This window comes from Puntigrus tetrazona, chromosome 15 (assembly GCF_018831695.1).
Source record: "Puntigrus tetrazona isolate hp1 chromosome 15, ASM1883169v1, whole genome shotgun sequence".
Taxonomy (NCBI): domain Eukaryota; kingdom Metazoa; phylum Chordata; class Actinopteri; order Cypriniformes; family Cyprinidae; genus Puntigrus; species Puntigrus tetrazona.
Genome location: NC_056713.1, coordinates 973,184 through 990,427, shown reverse-complemented (window position 1 = coordinate 990,427; position 17,244 = coordinate 973,184). Strand labels below are relative to the sequence as shown.

The following is a 17,244-nucleotide window of genomic DNA, read 5'->3' as shown; positions in this document are numbered from 1 at the left end:
GTGATTATTAGTAGAGTGTGAATGCTTTCTACCTTTTGCAGAAACAGAACAGCTCCGGCCGTTTTCAGCAATGCCTTCAGTGAGGTCTAATCGGTCCAGGTCTAATTTTCAAATCATGTGCGCAAACACGTCTTAGTAACTGGACCCTAAACATAGATACATTTGATACAAAAAATGCTGTCTTCTTTGCAACAAATATAATTGTGCATTAGAGAAGATAAAGAAACGTTTACTTTTATGGCTTAGCAAATATTCTAGTTAAATGTCATTCAAATAAATCCCGAATATCTATCATAGTATCAGCGTAATGAGATCAATGTTGATCATCTAAAAATCATTGGCTGCTGCAACAACAGATATCATGCACTCCAAAGTCATCAACTGTTAAAAGCCTTTTTAAAAAATGTATATTTATACATACTCTATTTTAAAAGCTGAATAAACAAGTTTTGCATTGCAATGTGGTTTGGTAGGATATGATATTTAACTGAGATTCATCTATTTGAATATCTAAACTATGAGGGATAATAATATATTTACCGTAGGACATTTACAAAATCCTCACAGAACATGATCTTGACTTAATATCCTAATGACTTGGCACGAAAGAAAAATGAATAGTTTTGACCTATACAATGGCTATTAATGCAAATAGTGCTGCCTATGGTTTTATCCTGGGTCGCAATTCATGTTTGCCCTACCATTAGCGTATATGTATGTTATGTATATGTTTATGTATATGTGAAACCTTAAACATGCAGGAAAAATTCAGCCCACATCAACTGCAAAAGTAACCCAGTTCTGAAGAATAACCATGGACTTGGCAAGCATGGTCAGCTGGGAAAGCGGGCTCTTCAAATGTCCTTCAAAAGGTCCTGGAGGGCCACTGCCCTGCAGAGTTTAGCTCCGATCCTGATCAAACTTACCTCCCTGTGATTTTCTAGTGATCTTGAAGAAGTTGATTAGCTTGGTCAGGTTTTTTTTTTTTTCTTTTCACCACCATTCAGTGCTGTGACTCAGCGTACTGGAAGCATGGTGGTTTCTGAATGGATGGTGCTTGTCTACTTTAGGATGATTTAATGGAAAATAAATAAGTCAAGAATGATTGCATCTATTGAGGCTTCCAGATGGACAAGAGGTGGAAAACAAGAACGTATTCTATGAGTTAATTGAATGTATATTCTTTGAATGTATATTCTTTCTTGTGTGGCCATATAAATTACTTTCTACTCAAAACTGTGCATATACACACACACACACACACACACACACACACATACATAAAGTACTGTGTAAAGGTTTTAGACAGGTGTGAAAAAATGCTGTAAGTGTCAAACATTTATTTTTATAAATGAGCAAAATGCAGTGAATGAACAAAAGAGGAATCTAAATCAAACCGATATTTGATGTGACCATCCTTTGCCTTCAAAACAGCAGCAATTCTTCTAGGAAGTCGACTGGTAGGTTGTTCTAAACACCTTGGAGAACTAACCTGAGGATGTAGGCCGTCTCACATCCTTCCGTCTCTTCACGTAATCCCAGACACACTCGATGAAGTTGAGATCAGGGCTCTTTGGGGGCTGTATATTATATTAAGTGATATCATTTCAACACCGTATCTACATCAACTACCAAAAGATAAGTTTTAACTTAAAACGCACTAATAACCACCATGATAGGTGACAGATAGATGTGCATAGGCCTAAATCAAATGTGCATATCTTAAATCAATTTCTAACTTGCATTTTAAATAGAAAATATATTTTACACACTAACAATAAATGGAAGCTTTTTCAAATGTCATTGTCATGATGGATTATTTCATTTCAAAACAATAGTGCATTGTGGGGATATTGTGGCCAAACGAACAAAAAAAAGCATTACTGTTTTACAAAACTTGCTTGGCATTAATGTTTTTCCTGTTCTGCTGATGACTTGACACCTGCAACTATTCTCACATCCTCCCGCGCATTACGATGATGACTGAGGTGACGGTTCTTGCTGACAGCGCTGAAAACTTCTTTCTCTGCATCATCCTTTGAAAGTTTGCACGGATCCCTGATTTCGTTTTCAAAGCTTGGGCCACGATTTGCTGTGTCCAGGCTCTGGCACACGGTTTCCACTGCAGTGCTGGCGCACTTCCGCTTGCTCTCGGAGGGGAGACGGGCCTTGACCGCGTGACGGGCGCCGCGATGGCCGCTCGCGTTCTGGGTCTGCTGATTGGCCGGTTCTTTGACTTTCACACTTGTGAGGGAGCGGCAGCCCCGCGACCGACAGCAATGCAGACCGAACAGCTTGGCCAAAATCCAGTTCAACATCTGTTTGATGACGATGGCGGTGACACTGAAAAGAGAGTAGGTGCAGCTCACCCCGAGGATGATCATTAAAGAGTTGGCTACCTGGTAGGCCCAGCGCGTTTCATAGTGGGCCTTCTGTCCGCTCACCATGTCCCCGAAACCCATGGTGCTGAAAGCCACGAAGCAGAAGTACATGGACTCTAGATAGCTCCAATCCTCCATGGCCGAGTACAGACCCGATGCTCCGCAGTTCACCAGAATCGCAACCGTGGCCAAAATGAGGGTTACGTAGTAAACAGAAGGTTTCCAGCCCTCCCGCTCATCTCCGTGTTCCAGTTGTGTGTTCAAATTGGAGACAATGCGTCTTTTACTCGGCTTAGTTTTTTGTTTTTGCTTTCGACATCTGTTTGTGAGGAATGTAATCAGCGTTATCATGCGCTCCAGAAAGAGGTTGAAGAACAGGATGGTGGCTGCGCAGCCTATCAGCCCATAGAAGATAAGGAAGATTTTTCCATTGAGTGTAGCAGGTGCTGCCATCCCGAAACCTGATATGGACACAGAAATGTATCAAATGAAAGAGAATGAGATATATATATAATGGATATTTTTCTATTAGACAATGTTAGCAGTTAAAGATGCAGTGTGATGCAAGAGGATCTACTGATAGATATGCAATATAATATCTGTAACAATGTTTTCAGAGGTGTACAAGACCTGCGAGACCTGAACCGTTATGTTTTTATGAACTTAGAATAAGCTATTTTTATACATACACTACCCTTACATAGAAGTCGCCATCATGTTTGTACGGTAGCCGTTAAAGGACAAACGTCGCTATGTTGTTCTTTTGCGAATAAAACACTGCCACGATGATGAACTAGTAACAATAATATTTGTAATAACATTGATTACTGATTAAGTAAATATAAGTTGTTAATTTACCTTTTTAAAAAAAAAAAAAAACATCGCTGTCGAAGGACACATCAGGGTTGCCAGGTATTCACAGTAAAACCTGCCTAACTGCTACTCAAAGCTAGCCCAGTTGCTGTTTAGGGGCATTCCCGGTAAAAATCACATTCCGGTGGGATACGAGACACGTTTTTTGGTGGGGTTCCCCTGATACAAGTCTCATTCCAGGAGCTAAATATCACATTATTGGGGTTGTTTCAACCCGTGCATATGAAAAACATCCCGCAGAAAGTGTGTTAAAGTACTCCACTTCCATGGGAAACATGCTGACCTGGCAACAATGAAGACATCTTAATCCTGTATCGAGGATTCTTAAAGCTTCTCTAAGGGAGGAGTGAGTGGCTGAATGAGCCTTTAGTTGCAATTCGCAATATCACTGCTAGATGCTGCTAAAAATTCACACAGTGCACCTTTAAGGCTTCTTCACATAACTATAAAGATAACTATAATAATAATAATAATATTAGTGTCTACAACAAATTAGTGACCATTCAAAGAGTGGTCATTAAAGACTGGTGACAAAATTGAAGCATGCATTATACTAAACAGAACATTATCCTACATTGATATGGATGATATAGTTATTGGTGAGAATGGGCATTAAATGGTCAAGCTCTTGGTTGGAAGGATTCTGTTTATTTTTCCAATGTTTTTTTTTTAAAAAAAAAACCTGCTCTAAAATGATTTCAATGATATCATTCCTCTGTGTTGTTGTTATTATTTTTATTGTGTCTTATTCTCATATAATTAGATTGATTAATGATTTGAAACAATTCAGTCGAGTGACTCAATAACTCATTCATCAGCTGTTTTCAGGTTTTGAATGAATTAATGAAACTTTAAACCTGTCTGAAATGCGCAAACAAGCTCATTATTAGCATACCTTTCCACTACTTCTGCAGTATAAACATTACTGTGAGTAGAAATCCTAATACGGCAGCCTGCTATTCTGACAAGTGTACTGACAAACTACAAACAATGAACAAGCAAAGTGAAATCACAAGATAAAAGGGACACCGTTCTACTTTGACGAAACTCAAGATTTTGATCAATCTTCAGTTGCTCAATGATAATCTTGAGGTAACAATTTGCCGTGTTATGCAAGCAGAATGACATTTACAGTACTGACACACTACACATTATATTGGACATTGTACACTTTAAGAGCTGTGTACGTGTATCCATGATTACAAGCTATTATGATGTGAGCTCTGAGTATTTGAATCAGGAAATTGATTTTCTTGCTATTTCTCCACTAAAAGATAAGCACAGCACAGATAATAAAACAAGGATGTCAAAGAGTGTTATCGTGTGCAAACAGTTATTCTATCCTGAGATGTATGAACATGTTGATTCTTCCAAAGGCTAATGACTATATGCAGTCTATAAGAGGGAGAAATATTAGCGTGCTTCTTCAAACACAGACAAATGTATGGAGAGAAAAGGTCACGCAGGAGGAATAAACAAGAAAAGAATTACATCAGTGGCTAATTACCGCATACAACCAACCACACAGATGAATTATTTACAATTTCTTGTTCTTTTTTAACTAAATAAAATGATTGAATTAAGTGGAAGGTAAAAAAATAATATATATATATATATATATATATATATATATATATATATATATATATATATATATATATATATATATATATATTTTTGAGTTTTTCTGCTTCTATAGACAGACATAGTTAACAACAGAACGATAGATAGAAATAGATAGATAGATAGATAGATAGATAGATAGATAGATAGATAGATAGATAGATAGATAGATAGATAGATAGATAGATAGTTGAACGTAGACATAGATAGATAGATAGACAGACAGATAGATAGATAGATAGATAGATAGATAGATAGATAGATAGATAGATAGATAGATAGATAGATAGATAGATAGATAGATAGATAGATAGATAGATAGATAGATAGATAGATAGATAGATAGATAGATAGATAGATAGATAGATAGATAGATGAACGTAGACATAGATAGATAGATAGATAGATAGATAGATAGATAGATAGATAGATAGATAGATAGATAGATAGATAGAACAACAGAACGATAGATAAACAAAAGAACAACAGAAAGATAGATAGATAGATGGACAGATAGATAGATAGATAGATAGATAGATAGATAGATAGATAGATAGATAGATAGATAGATAGATAGATAGATAGATAGATAGATAGATAGATAGATAGATAGATAGATGAACGTAGACAGAGATAGATAGATAGATAGATAGGATAGATAGATAGATAGATAGATAGATAGATAGATAGATAGATAGATAGATAGATAGATAGATAGATAGATAGATAGATAGATAGATAGATAGATAGATAGATAGATAGATAGATAGATAGATAGATAGATGAATGTAGACAGAGATAGATAGATAGATAGATAGATAGATAGATAGATAGATAGATAGATAGATAGATAGATAGATAGATAGATAGATAGATAGATAGATAGAATAAGAGAACAATAGATAGAGAGAATGATAAATAGAAGAGTAGAAAGATAGAATAGACAGACAGGCTCAGACTTGCCAATAGTGCTGGCTACGGTTGCCACAAAGTAAAAAGCTCCTGAGAAGTCCCATCGAGGTCTCCGTGCTTCCATCCGAATCCCGGCGGCAACGGCCTCCTCATAATGTCCCAGCAGCTCACGCAAGTCCTCCGAGGGAACCCGGTGATCCTGAACAAATTCGGCCAGCTGTCTGTTCCATCTGCAGTGAGCCTCCAGTTCCGAAGGTCTCTCGAGGGCCGAGAAGACAGCAGCCCCAAATAAGGCGTAAAAGACAATCCCAAACCACAACAGGAATATTCGGGCGAACTCTACGTTGATATGAGACCAAATGCAGCCGCAGCCTTTCCTGGACCTACCAGAACAATCTGACTGCACCATTAATATCGAGAAATAAAAAGTAAATAGATGACACAGCCAGCAGGTCTTTGGTTGCATTACTTTCAGACAACAATACAAACCTCAATTTATTTTTTTTTCACATCTATCTCTATTATGACGCTGTAGGTATCGATCCACGAACAGTTCAGATTCAGAAGCCTCTTCAGATAATGCTGCGCTGGCTGCTAAGCAAAGTCAAAGCCAAACACGATCATCCTGGTCCTCTCCGCAGCTTATGTACACTTCACATAATTGTGCTTTATTGCCCTGCAGTCATTACTGTCACACACGGCATGGCTTCGATGTGCCTGAAGTTTTAGAGAAGAGCTTGTAGGTTCACATCTGCGGGACGTTTTCTGTGAACCTTCACCAGAGTGTCTAAACTAAAGACGGGCCGCCTCTTTAATAGAAAGCCTCGGCTAATTAATTCATCAATAACTTAATTAATACACTTAACTGTCTAGCTTGAAAGAAGCGGCTTCCATAATATATATTTTTTTTATAAGTAACATGGTCCAAGAATTTAATATTTGGTACAATACGGCACAATGTGCTATTTTAACCTTTAAAAGCAATTGCATAACAGTGTAATATTTCTGCTAATTTAGTCCAGCATGAAAGTCTGTGTAGATATACCACTTCACGCAATGAAACCTCTTTAGATCTGCCTTATGATCTTATAATAATCCTTCAAGTTTGACTTTTCTAAACTGTTCTACTACAGCTCGTCCGGTAGGTGGCAGCAATAAACCAGTTCGACTAGTATTTTAGGATTTCACATCAGCTTCTAGACGAGATCCGGCAGCAATGTCTGATCGCAAGAAAAACCATTTAAAATCCCCGTTTAAACGTAACGTGAACGTTTAGCAAGGACGGGTTATCGGATCGACATGGTTTGGTCGTGGATAAAGGTTTAGTGAAAATCGTTTGCTTGCTGGAACAGACATCCCAAAGGCACCCTCTTGTTCACGGAAGTAGGCATGTTATTTTCATCATCAACTCGTTTTTTTTTCTGTTATGACATTTTTTTGAATCAGCTGTCCCTTCGACTGATCTCATAACACTAATACAGGCCATATGTTAGATAGTGGTTGATTGTTTTACTGATAGTATTGCCACGTTTGCGAGCTGCAGTATCAAACCAGCTCGCGGTGCACTATGCAACGTTTACAAACTTTTAACCATAAAAGGACAGAGTAGATACCGGAACAAACGGTGTACGACTGACACAAAATATATCCGCAAGGTGGCCATACATGCCATCTGAATAAACTGTTAACATTTGATTTACCACTGTAGCTATGATTTTTTGGCTTCTTGTGGCGTTTGACCGATAAATGGCGCTGCAGTCAACTCCATCAAAGTCCAAACACGGCTCTCTGCAGCAAAGTAATAGAAGTGAAGTGTAGCAAAGTAATGGGAGTTACCAAATCAGGGCGTTTTTACACCGTGTTATCTGATTGGCTAACGTCACGGTGAGGGTAGGTTTAAAGCTAGGTTTAGGTAAGGGGTATCATTTTAAATTGCACGATTGAGAAACGCCCACTTTCGCTTGTTGACGCCATGTACATTTATTTCTGATAAACTGCGGCAGTTCATGATTTTACGCGAGTATAAGGAGATCCAACAGGAAGGTTTTTTTACTTAAAATGCAGGGAACTTGTCATTATACAACTGAATCCAAAATAGTAAAGTCAAATCAAAACGTAGAAGCATATTTATTAATTTTGGTGCCCTCCCAAACTTATTGGACAACTTCAGTACTATACTGACCAATACTAAGTTTCGAGTTAATAGCATTTTACGATTAAATTCAAATGGCAGCTTGTTCACATTATTTGGGAATTTTTATACTCCCAATATTATTCATGGCCTGAATTGCTACTTGCATAGCTTTATTTAAGCCTCACTATTGTGGTTGTCATCTACAAAATATAAGGCAATATGCGCGACCTAGTCTGTTTGGAGTAGGCTTATGGTGTGATGACAACAAACTTACTAAAACTTAATACTAGTAGTAGTAAAACTGGAACTGCTAAACATATATATTTGTATATGTAACACAAATTGTCAGTTAATTGGCAACAAAATCTCAAAAAACAAGAATGTTGCTAGTGCCGCAACAAACTGGTGAAGATTTGATGAACGCTTGTTAGAAAATCTGGTCAGGCAGAATGCATGGAATAAATTTGATTCAGAATGAACCAACAATTATTCTAGGCAACGCAGTTTTTTATACCTTTAAAATTAGACCTACAGTATGAGTGTAACATTGAGCTGTTGGTGGCCCCGAACAGGGATCAAAATCATTGTACAATGATTCTTACACAACAACACACACCGCCCAAATCTATAAAGCTGTCACATACAGACCCTCACGTCAATCATTAAACTCCTCAGATTAAGGGGACTTCAATAACACCATCTTCACAACACGTTTTAGGCAACAACAAAGAAGAAAAAACATAGAAAAACATCAGCTGCGGTAGATCGGCTCCCATTGAACCGTCGGTGGCACACTGTGATCCCTGTTTTAGTTCAAAAGAGTGTGTTACAGTCTGACGCCGTTCTCTTGAAAGCAGTTGTTTGCTGGAGAACACTCCAAAGATCTCTGCCAGGTTGACCATTAACCCTGCCTTGATTACAGCTCTTTCCCCCGACCTCACCAGTTCTTCATGTTTCACAGATCCGCACGTTTGAGTTCAAAGCCCTCGGATGCTCGTGGTAAGTCCTGCGTCGAGCTGAAGAAGACCCTCGTGTTTCCTTCTTAATTGGTTTAAAGTTGTGCCAACCATGGCGAAGAGTGGATATGGCTACTACCGAACTACTATATTCCTGGCCATGTTCGTGGGCTACACGCTGTATTACTTCAACAGGAAGACTTTCTCTTTCGTGATGCCCTCTGTAATGCAGGAGATCACGCTGGATAAGGATGATCTAGGTGAGCATGTGCAATGAGTGGTCTGTACTTTGTCTTCACTCTCTGTCGTGTGGCCGCGCATGTTTTATAACCTTTCACACATTCGGTTTGAAATGAGGACAAACGACTAAGTCACTAAATAATGCACGGTTGAGCGTTGTAGAATTCTCTGCAAGTAGTGCCTTTTCTGTTCTTGACAAAAATACTGTTTGATTTAAAAAAAAAAAAAAAAAAGAAAAGAAAAGCTCCCACATGATTATATTTTAGATGTAACGGATATTTAAAATGATGACTATCAGTCAGTGACAATGCATTATTGAACAATGTTTAGTCCATTATTATTCCTTCCATAGATACGGTTGAAACTAGTTCTGTTTACTGAACGTAAATCTTTTGTCCTGACACATTTTTTTACGTCACCAGATTGAATGCAGTCTTATGTGAACACATATAGTCGTATAACAGTGAGATGCAGCAGAGGTTTTGTGTGTTGCCCCGGATCTTTTTTTTCAGCACACTGATTGAATTCATCTTATCTCTGAAGTCTTTACAGTCCTTAAACCAGTGTGGAGTGATAATGTCTAAAGAAATGCTCCTTTGCCCTATCTTTTTGAGTGATTCTGAATGGGAATCGCTCTCTGCTGAAGTCTAATCAATATGAATCTCTCTCTTGTGCGCCGCAGGTCTCATCACTAGCAGTCAATCGCTGGCCTACGCCATTAGCAAGTTCATAAGCGGTGTGCTGTCCGACCAGATGAGCGCACGGTGGCTTTTCTCTGTCGGGCTGTTTATGGTTGGCGGCATCAATGTGGTTTTCTCTCAGTCCTCGTCTGTGACGGTGTTCTCAGGCCTGTGGTTTCTGAATGGACTGGGTCAAGGTCTAGGATGGCCACCGTGTGCAAAAGTACTACGCAAGGTATGGACGCGATCTTGCATTGCACGTTGAAATATAGATAGATTCTTTATAGATTATTAAAAAGAGAAAAGGAAAAAATTGTTCTTTGAAGAACGCATGGTTTTAGAAGTGTTTATGATGCTTTTATACATCATATATATGTATATATATTCAGTTTAATCTTATTCTTTTGTTTAAATAGTGGTTTGAGCCATCTCAGTTCGGGACCTGGTGGGCAGTGTTGTCTTGTAGTATGAATCTGGCTGGGGGTCTCGGGCCTGTAATTGCCACGCTGATGGCTCAAAGCTACAGCTGGAGGTTTACGCTGTCCATCTCGGGCCTGAGCTGTCTGGTGGTGTCCGTCTTCTGTCTGCTCATCATCCGAAATGAGCCTAGCGAGGTTGGCCTGCCAAATATCGAAGCTGGTGCAAAGAAAGGCAAAGGAGGTATGAGGACTTTCTCACCCACACGCACATGCAAATTAATTGAACTCAGTATCCCATTTCTGTAATACATAACATCAAGGAATTCAAACCGGCAATATGATTTCATTTTATGTTCTGATTATGGCTTATATAAGGTCATTGCAGTTCTATGTTATTGTCAAAGTCTGCACTAGATAAAAGGGTTCACCTGCTAGTTCTTTGAAAAAAGAACTATTTGACCAAAGGGGTGTGTTTTACCAGGCCGGTGTGTTAATTCATGTTTTTCCATCGAAGGTCATTAATGTTGAACTAATGGACCTTCACCAACAGTTGTACATTTAATCCATCTGCTATCTACCTCCGATTTCAGGCTCCAGCAAAAATGAAAGCACCTTCAAAGAGTTCATCTTTTCTCCATATCTGTGGGTTATGTCACTGGGCTACCTGGTGGTGTTTGGGGTTAAGACGGCTTACACTGACTGGGGGCAACTTTTCCTTATCCAGGACAAGGGCCAGTCAGCATTAATGGGTATCGACTAATGTATTGAGTTTTAAGTTCTTTTAATATCTTTTTTTTCATTCAGACCAACTCGAAAATGATTCAGAGTCGAGTTTCTTACACGTTTTAGATGAGGTTTTTTTTTGCAGCCAGTTTTTATCATGAATGTGCAAATGTTTCTGTGCTGCCTGTTATTTAAACTGTACAAGGCAAGCGCAGGCCTTTGTGTTGCCTAATATAAACTGGTATATTAAAGTATTTTATTTTAGTTTATATAATAATCGCAAACACTCATTTGTAGTGCAAATAGATTTACTACTTAAGTTTGTAATTTAGCACTTATTCTTGTAGTTCTTCTATTCAGTAACCTGTTAATGAATCAAAAGTTTTGCAAATTGACAGAAAATAGCTTGCAATAAGGTGTTATTTGATGAGAGCCTTACAGATGTCATTTGCAACGTTTTGTAGCGTGAAGTTCTGAATGTTTGTTTATATTTTCATAATTCCAATGAATACCTAACTTAGCAGAGCAGGACATGTAATGTGAAACTGTGCCTGATCTTTTTAAGGGTCTGATGAGACTGATGATACCGCTGTTGATTTTAACAGGAAGTTCCTTTATGAGTGCCCTGGAGATTGGAGGACTGCTGGGTAGTTTAGCTGCAGGATTTCTGTCAGATAGAGCTGTGGCAAAGGTGGGTTTATACCACACACACACACACACACACACATACATACATATATATATATATATATATAACTTTTCATGGCAGACCATGTGTTCTCCAGAACTATTGTTCATATTCTACAATTCTACAATGGATTTATTTGATTTAAAATACAATTTAAAACTATTCGAAATCTGAATATATTTTAAAATGGTTTAAAATAAAGATTTCATTGAGACTCTGCTGAATAATAAAATTGCACTGACGTTTCTCGTTCTCTCTGATTTCAGCATGGATTGCGTCTTTACGGTAACCCTCGCCATGGGCTCTTGCTCTCCATGATGGCTGGGATGTGTGTCTCCATGTACCTCTTCCGCACTACCGTCACAGCACACAGCTCAAACGTAACTTCATTTACACATTACAAACGATCAATAGCGTATTATATTACTGGCTTCGACATTAAACTAAACCCTACCGGATGGATTTATTTCTTTTTAACAGACAAACTTGACCAAATGGTTTACCCAGACTTTCCTGCATTGACATAGTTCCTTCTGCAACGATGAAAGACGATTGTGTTTATGGGAGCTACGATGTACTGGTTTTATTATGATTTACACACAGGTCTGGATTCTTTTGCTGGGTGCCGTTTTTGGCTTTTCCTCCTATGGACCAATTGCCTTGTTTGGGGTTCTAGCGAACGAAAGCGCTCCATCGAATTACTGCGGGACCTCTCACGCCATTGTGGCCCTGATGGCAAACGGTAATCGTCTTCTGAATTTTACAGCAGCGGTGAAACTGCACCTAATTTTCCATTAGTTTACATAGAACTTTTCCAGTATTTACGTTTTGGCTTTCACTAATTACCAAACATATTAACATATAAAAAAGTACTAATGAGTTTTTTTGCATTTTTTTTGCCGGCAGTTGGTGGTTTCCTGTCAGGGTTGCCATTCGGCACCATCGCTAAACACTACGGCTGGAACACAGCATTCTGGGTAGCGGAGATAACCTGTACTGTCACCACAGTTGGATACTTCCTGCTTCGGAATATCCGCACCAAGATGGGACGTTTACCCAAGAAGGCAGACTAAACGTTAGAGTATTATTTAAACGTCTTAACTCATTTTTAATATACAGTATGAAAAATAAAGGGCACAACTTTAGGATTTTACTTTTGTGTGTATTAAATATAATAAATTCACTGTGGATATCCTGTGATGGCCTATTCCCAAGATATCACTTTTTTTTTTTTTTAGCGCCGTAAGAAATAAGATACCATGTTGTGTCACTTTCTGCACATCATGTTATTTATTCTGTTCATTTTAAAAACAGATGAGATTGTTTTACATTATTCTGAATTTCCGTTGCACAACTTTGTCTTTTGGTTAAGGTACGTTTGTGATTTCTTCAGCGGTGTTAACATTTTATTGCTAATAAATCAGGTGAAATAAATACATTTCTATCCGTTTTAGAGCTTTAACTGGTCCTACCTCTGTATCTGCAGTATTACAAATTCATAAATGCAAGAAAACGCGTTATATCACATGAATGTTTAATAGCACAATTTAATGAGTTTATATAAATAAAGTGACCAAACTTCAGAAACCGATCCAAGGGATACAGTAGTTTTCATATTTTCCTGACAGAAAACAAATGAAATTGAATTTGTTTTAGAAAGACACTAATAAACATGTTTCAATGAGCATGCGTCGAGCATCTTGAGCTGCTCCGTCATGTTTCGATGTTCTGCACATTACATACTTAAACTATGTCCATGTACATTATTTACAAAGGTTGCAAAATATGTTTCTTGCTGTAAATTTAGGATATAATTTCAAGAACAATGCAAATTAACCAGACATAGCTGTCTTTAAGGTAAATTGTTTGAGTTTGAGAAGAGCTTGATGGAAATCCTTATCCCTTTTTTTTTGGACAAGTTTGATCTCGGAGCATCTGGAGATCCTTTCAGGTGGAGGAACACACTCAACGCAAGTCCAGTTCAGGATCCGGGTCCAAATGTTCCAGCTTTCTCTGCTATTTCCAGGGCACTCTTTAAGTTTTGGTCAAAAAGCTCACATCTGAAAGAATTTATGCAGTTTTTTGTTACTCACAACAACTGGACGTCATGCAAAGCTAAAAATAAATAAAAAAAATACACACCTGATAGGCATTTCTAAAGAGTAGAAAGGATTCTTCAGTGCGAAGTCTGAGTAGATCTCATAAATCTTTCTTAGAAGGGCATCAATACCAGACTGTCGAGGGTCAGCCAATACAATGAACTTTATACCTGTGAAATTAAAAAAACGTCTGTCATAATCAATGGATTTGTTCAGCTACATTCTACATTCTGACTAAATATAATTCGACCTTACTACGAGAGAAAAACAGACCTGTGAGTGTTTGAAAGCAGTGCAGTTTAAACACGTCTGTCTCCAGCATTTCAATGCCAGAGCTGCCAACTTCTGGTGATAACTGTGATCCAATGGCAAACAGCCTTAGAAGAGACAAGGAAATATGTATCTAATCATCAAAGGTACCTAACAGGTACAACCGTATTTTGTATATTATTCATATTTCTTTTCATGTGATAAAGAAATTAACACTTATTCAGCAAGAACACATTACTGATCAAACGTGACAGTAAATAAACTGTTCCAAAACATTTTGATTTCAAATAAATGTTGAATTTTCTATTATTGCTTTCAAACAACCAATTGTTTTAGGAAGATCATACATGTATATGAACATAAACGGTACACATTCATATAAAAACAAACTTTTTTTTAGATGTGATTACCCACAATTAATCATATGACAGCAGTGTGTATTAATCAAGGAATCCTGAGGAAGAGTATCATGGTTTCTAGAAATTATAGAAAGATTTCTGAGGGATCATGCGACACTGAAGACTGGGGTAATAAAGCTATGCATTACAGCCTATAATTAAATGTAATAAGAGTAAAAAGTTATTTTAAACCGCATTAATATACTGCTTTTTTTATTATATCTTGTTCAAATAAAAAGAGCATTGGTGGACTAAGTCAAGTAATTAAATAACATCTTAATATTTTTAGTTTTTTTGTTTAACATGAGTGGGTTGAGTCCAGCACATCCCAAAGACTTTCAATAGGGTTATGCTATTTATGAAACTCATGCCCTTATGCTCACTAAACCACATTTTCACAGTTTGGGTCCAATGAATCTTGGCATCGTAATCTTAGAATAACATGCATATGGATTTATTGATTGGTTTATTGGCCAGTCAGTGTATTTTACGTGACACAATTTAAGTATACAACAATAAAACATACCAAAATATGAAACATAACACAGCTGTATTGTTCTATAAAACACAAAAGTAGATGTCTTAACATTTACCAGATGCCATAGATGCCATAACTCCATAAATGCGTTTTGACGACTTTAATGAAAATCGTTTAATGACATTTACTCACGAATGAAACATTGATGCCAGCATGAGTTTCTCATTGGAGCTGAGACGAGGTCGTCCAAATCTGATGGACACTGGATAGTTGGCAGGATCTTTCAGATATTCCAGGATCTCCTTCCCTTCAGCCGTGTATTTACCGTTCACATCCACCCCGTTAATGGACAGAACCGCATGACCCACTGCACACGAGAAAACACACACTGAACTGACGCTAACTGCTGCGATGGACCTGTAACTGTGTAGGAATACACGGAATGGTTTGCAAACACAAACAAACACACACCTCTGATTCCGTCCCGCTGTCCGAAAGACACAACCACCTTCTCGTCGTGAATCTTTAAAACTAAATCGAGCGGAAAGCTGAATGTTTTCTCGACTTCGGCTCGCGGTACATAATTATCGTACTGGTAGATGAGTCCACCAGCCTTATTGACAACATACACACTGAAGATCGCCATCTTTGTTCTATGTCAGCGGGGCAGTCATGTGACAGTCATGGGAAAATATAAAGTAACAGCAACAAAAATATTATAAACAGCGCTTACCATGCCGCCTACATATTATTGTTATTAATATAAAAATTAAGTGATACATATTGTGAAATATTTTTGTGACTATATACACCGGTTTGACGGCTCAATAGTTAGAATACTTCATTTCCCATAATACCATACCGTACGCCGCATGCACTGATTGGTTGACGTGCGTATTACATTCATTTCAGAATATTAATGGCAGGGCTTTGCACTATGGTGTAATACTAAAAGAGTAACACTAGTTTAAAGTTTCCGTTCAATTTCTCATTTACCGTTATTACGATGTAAATTACTAAACTGAAAAAAGATCGAGTAGGCACTGCCACGTGGTAACTGTTACTTTTCTCAACGCTTTAAGAATGGACGAATCACAGTTGATTCTGATTTTATATTAATAAATGTATAAAACCATCTTGTAAACATTTTAATTTGTAATTATGTTACCAGTATTTAAAGTTATTACATTTTAACAAACTAATTTAAAAGACTTGTAAAACAATGCCTTTGTGCGGCTCAAACAGAGATTAGTTTCTGAGCTCCCAAATGTTCTAAGGAGACAAAAACGGCGCTAAGTTACATAACAGAATGTGTATGCAGTCGTTTATTATCACTATTAAAGTATTTAAATATATATTAATATCCTTATGAAATTATACCTTCTAATTAAATTCATTTTATTACACATAGTAAAGATTTTGAAACATCGCGTTTTAACGAAAAACACGAGGTGCTTGAAGCAATGGCATAGTAAAAGTTTATCTTAACCATAGAAATATCACAACGGCATACATTTTTATCCTCCCTGTATGTGATGCTCAAGCCCCCACAATGAAAGACAAACTCACCGACCAGGTAGTTAATTTACATAATGCCTATACTTTGTACAGAAATAATAAGAATAACAACAACAATAATAGACTTGTTAGAATGCTTCATATCAGACTAATTTATGGCTCCTTGATTTAAGACGAACAACCTTTTCCTTAACTGTGCGTAAGGATACCCATTTGCCTTCAAGCATTACTAACACCAGGATTATTAATCATCTACACATCTTCTGTTTGCAAGTGTTTGCCACAGACCGTCTTGAATGGTGAATAAACGTGATGAAACCCGTCATTGTCTTTGCCTGGCAGAGGGAAGTCAGGGGTCAGATACTGATGGATGTGGTCAGCTGTTTGTCTTATGATTGCACTCTTCTGCCTTCAGCCACAGCATGTGTGCCATCCAGCATAAACCTTGACTGAGTGACAGTTTCTATTGCTACGTTTTAATGAATAAAACGCATTGTAATATTATATTGTTTAGGTGTATAGACATTTATAAATGTCACAAAGGGGTTTCCATTTTAAAAAAGTGCTTTCTAAATTATCAAAAACTCCTTACAGATCCATCACAGTCCACATATATAAGCAGCAAAACCATTTTCAATAAAAGAAATCTTACTTGATTAACAAATCAGCATATTAGAATGTTTTCTTAATGTAAATATGCTGCAATGTAGTTATTTGAAACTGTAATAATATTGTATTAACTATATTTCTGATCAAGCAGATACAGCCATGGTAGGCATACCATACTTTTTGTTTAAAAAACATAAAAATGCAAATCTCACTGACAGTAAAAATGTTACTTTGTAGGTGCTT

General features: G+C 37.4%; 3 protein-coding genes across 4 annotated transcripts; 1 reads left to right on the top strand and 2 right to left on the bottom strand.

Moving 5' to 3' along the window:
• Positions 1–1,744: 1,744 nt before the first annotated feature.
• On the bottom strand, positions 1,745–6,846 carry si:ch211-261a10.5 (potassium channel subfamily K member 13). Its single transcript, XM_043259158.1, has 2 exons — positions 5,841–6,846; positions 1,745–2,842 (listed from the first exon to the last, which is right to left on the bottom strand). Exons 1-2 carry the CDS (start codon positions 6,253–6,255, stop codon positions 1,908–1,910), a joined length of 1,350 nt encoding a protein of 449 aa, XP_043115093.1. The 5' UTR covers positions 6,256–6,846; the 3' UTR covers positions 1,745–1,907.
• A 150-nt stretch (positions 6,847–6,996) lies between these two features.
• On the top strand, positions 6,997–13,067 carry slc37a4a (solute carrier family 37 member 4a). Of its 2 annotated transcripts, none has more exons than XM_043259159.1 (9): positions 6,997–7,176; positions 8,885–9,139; positions 9,802–10,034; positions 10,216–10,459; positions 10,809–10,967; positions 11,547–11,632; positions 11,896–12,009; positions 12,233–12,371; positions 12,536–13,067. In XM_043259159.1, the coding sequence occupies exons 2-9, from the start codon at positions 8,992–8,994 to the stop codon at positions 12,700–12,702; spliced, it is 1,290 nt and encodes a 429-aa protein (XP_043115094.1). In that variant the 5' UTR covers positions 6,997–7,176; positions 8,885–8,991; the 3' UTR covers positions 12,703–13,067. The 2 variants fall into 2 exon arrangements, with proteins under 2 accessions (XP_043115094.1, XP_043115095.1); XM_043259160.1 differs by having other exon boundaries at positions 6,998–7,172.
• Positions 13,068–13,146: 79 nt separating this feature from the next.
• trappc4 (trafficking protein particle complex subunit 4) lies at positions 13,147–15,532 on the bottom strand. Its single transcript, XM_043259161.1, has 5 exons — positions 15,346–15,532; positions 15,067–15,241; positions 14,002–14,105; positions 13,772–13,898; positions 13,147–13,689 (listed from the first exon to the last, which is right to left on the bottom strand). Exons 1-5 carry the CDS (start codon positions 15,518–15,520, stop codon positions 13,611–13,613), a joined length of 660 nt encoding a protein of 219 aa, XP_043115096.1. The 5' UTR covers positions 15,521–15,532; the 3' UTR covers positions 13,147–13,610.
• Positions 15,533–17,244: the final 1,712 nt, after the last annotated feature.

Excerpts from the sequence above, each read along its gene's own strand:
- si:ch211-261a10.5 (XM_043259158.1), bottom strand. The coding sequence starts at position 6,255 with ATGCAACCAAAGACCTGCTGGCTGTGTCATCTATTTACTTTTTATTTC. Across the intron at positions 2,843-5,840 it reads AACCGTAGCCAGCACTATTG|GTTTCGGGATGGCAGCACCT; the intron begins GCAAGTCTGAGC and ends TGTCCATATCAG.
- slc37a4a (XM_043259159.1), top strand. The coding sequence starts at position 8,992 with ATGGCGAAGAGTGGATATGGCTACTACCGAACTACTATATTCCTGGCC. Across the intron at positions 10,968-11,546 it reads GGGCCAGTCAGCATTAATGG|GAAGTTCCTTTATGAGTGCC; the intron begins GTATCGACTAAT and ends TGATTTTAACAG. Across the intron at positions 11,633-11,895 it reads CAGATAGAGCTGTGGCAAAG|CATGGATTGCGTCTTTACGG; the intron begins GTGGGTTTATAC and ends CTCTGATTTCAG.
- trappc4 (XM_043259161.1), bottom strand. The coding sequence starts at position 15,520 with ATGGCGATCTTCAGTGTGTATGTTGTCAATAAGGCTGGTGGACTCATC. Across the intron at positions 14,106-15,066 it reads CTGGCATCAATGTTTCATTC|GCTGTTTGCCATTGGATCAC; the intron begins GTGAGTAAATGT and ends GTCTCTTCTAAG. Across the intron at positions 13,690-13,771 it reads TCTTTAGAAATGCCTATCAG|ATGTGAGCTTTTTGACCAAA; the intron begins GTGTGTATTTTT and ends AAATTCTTTCAG.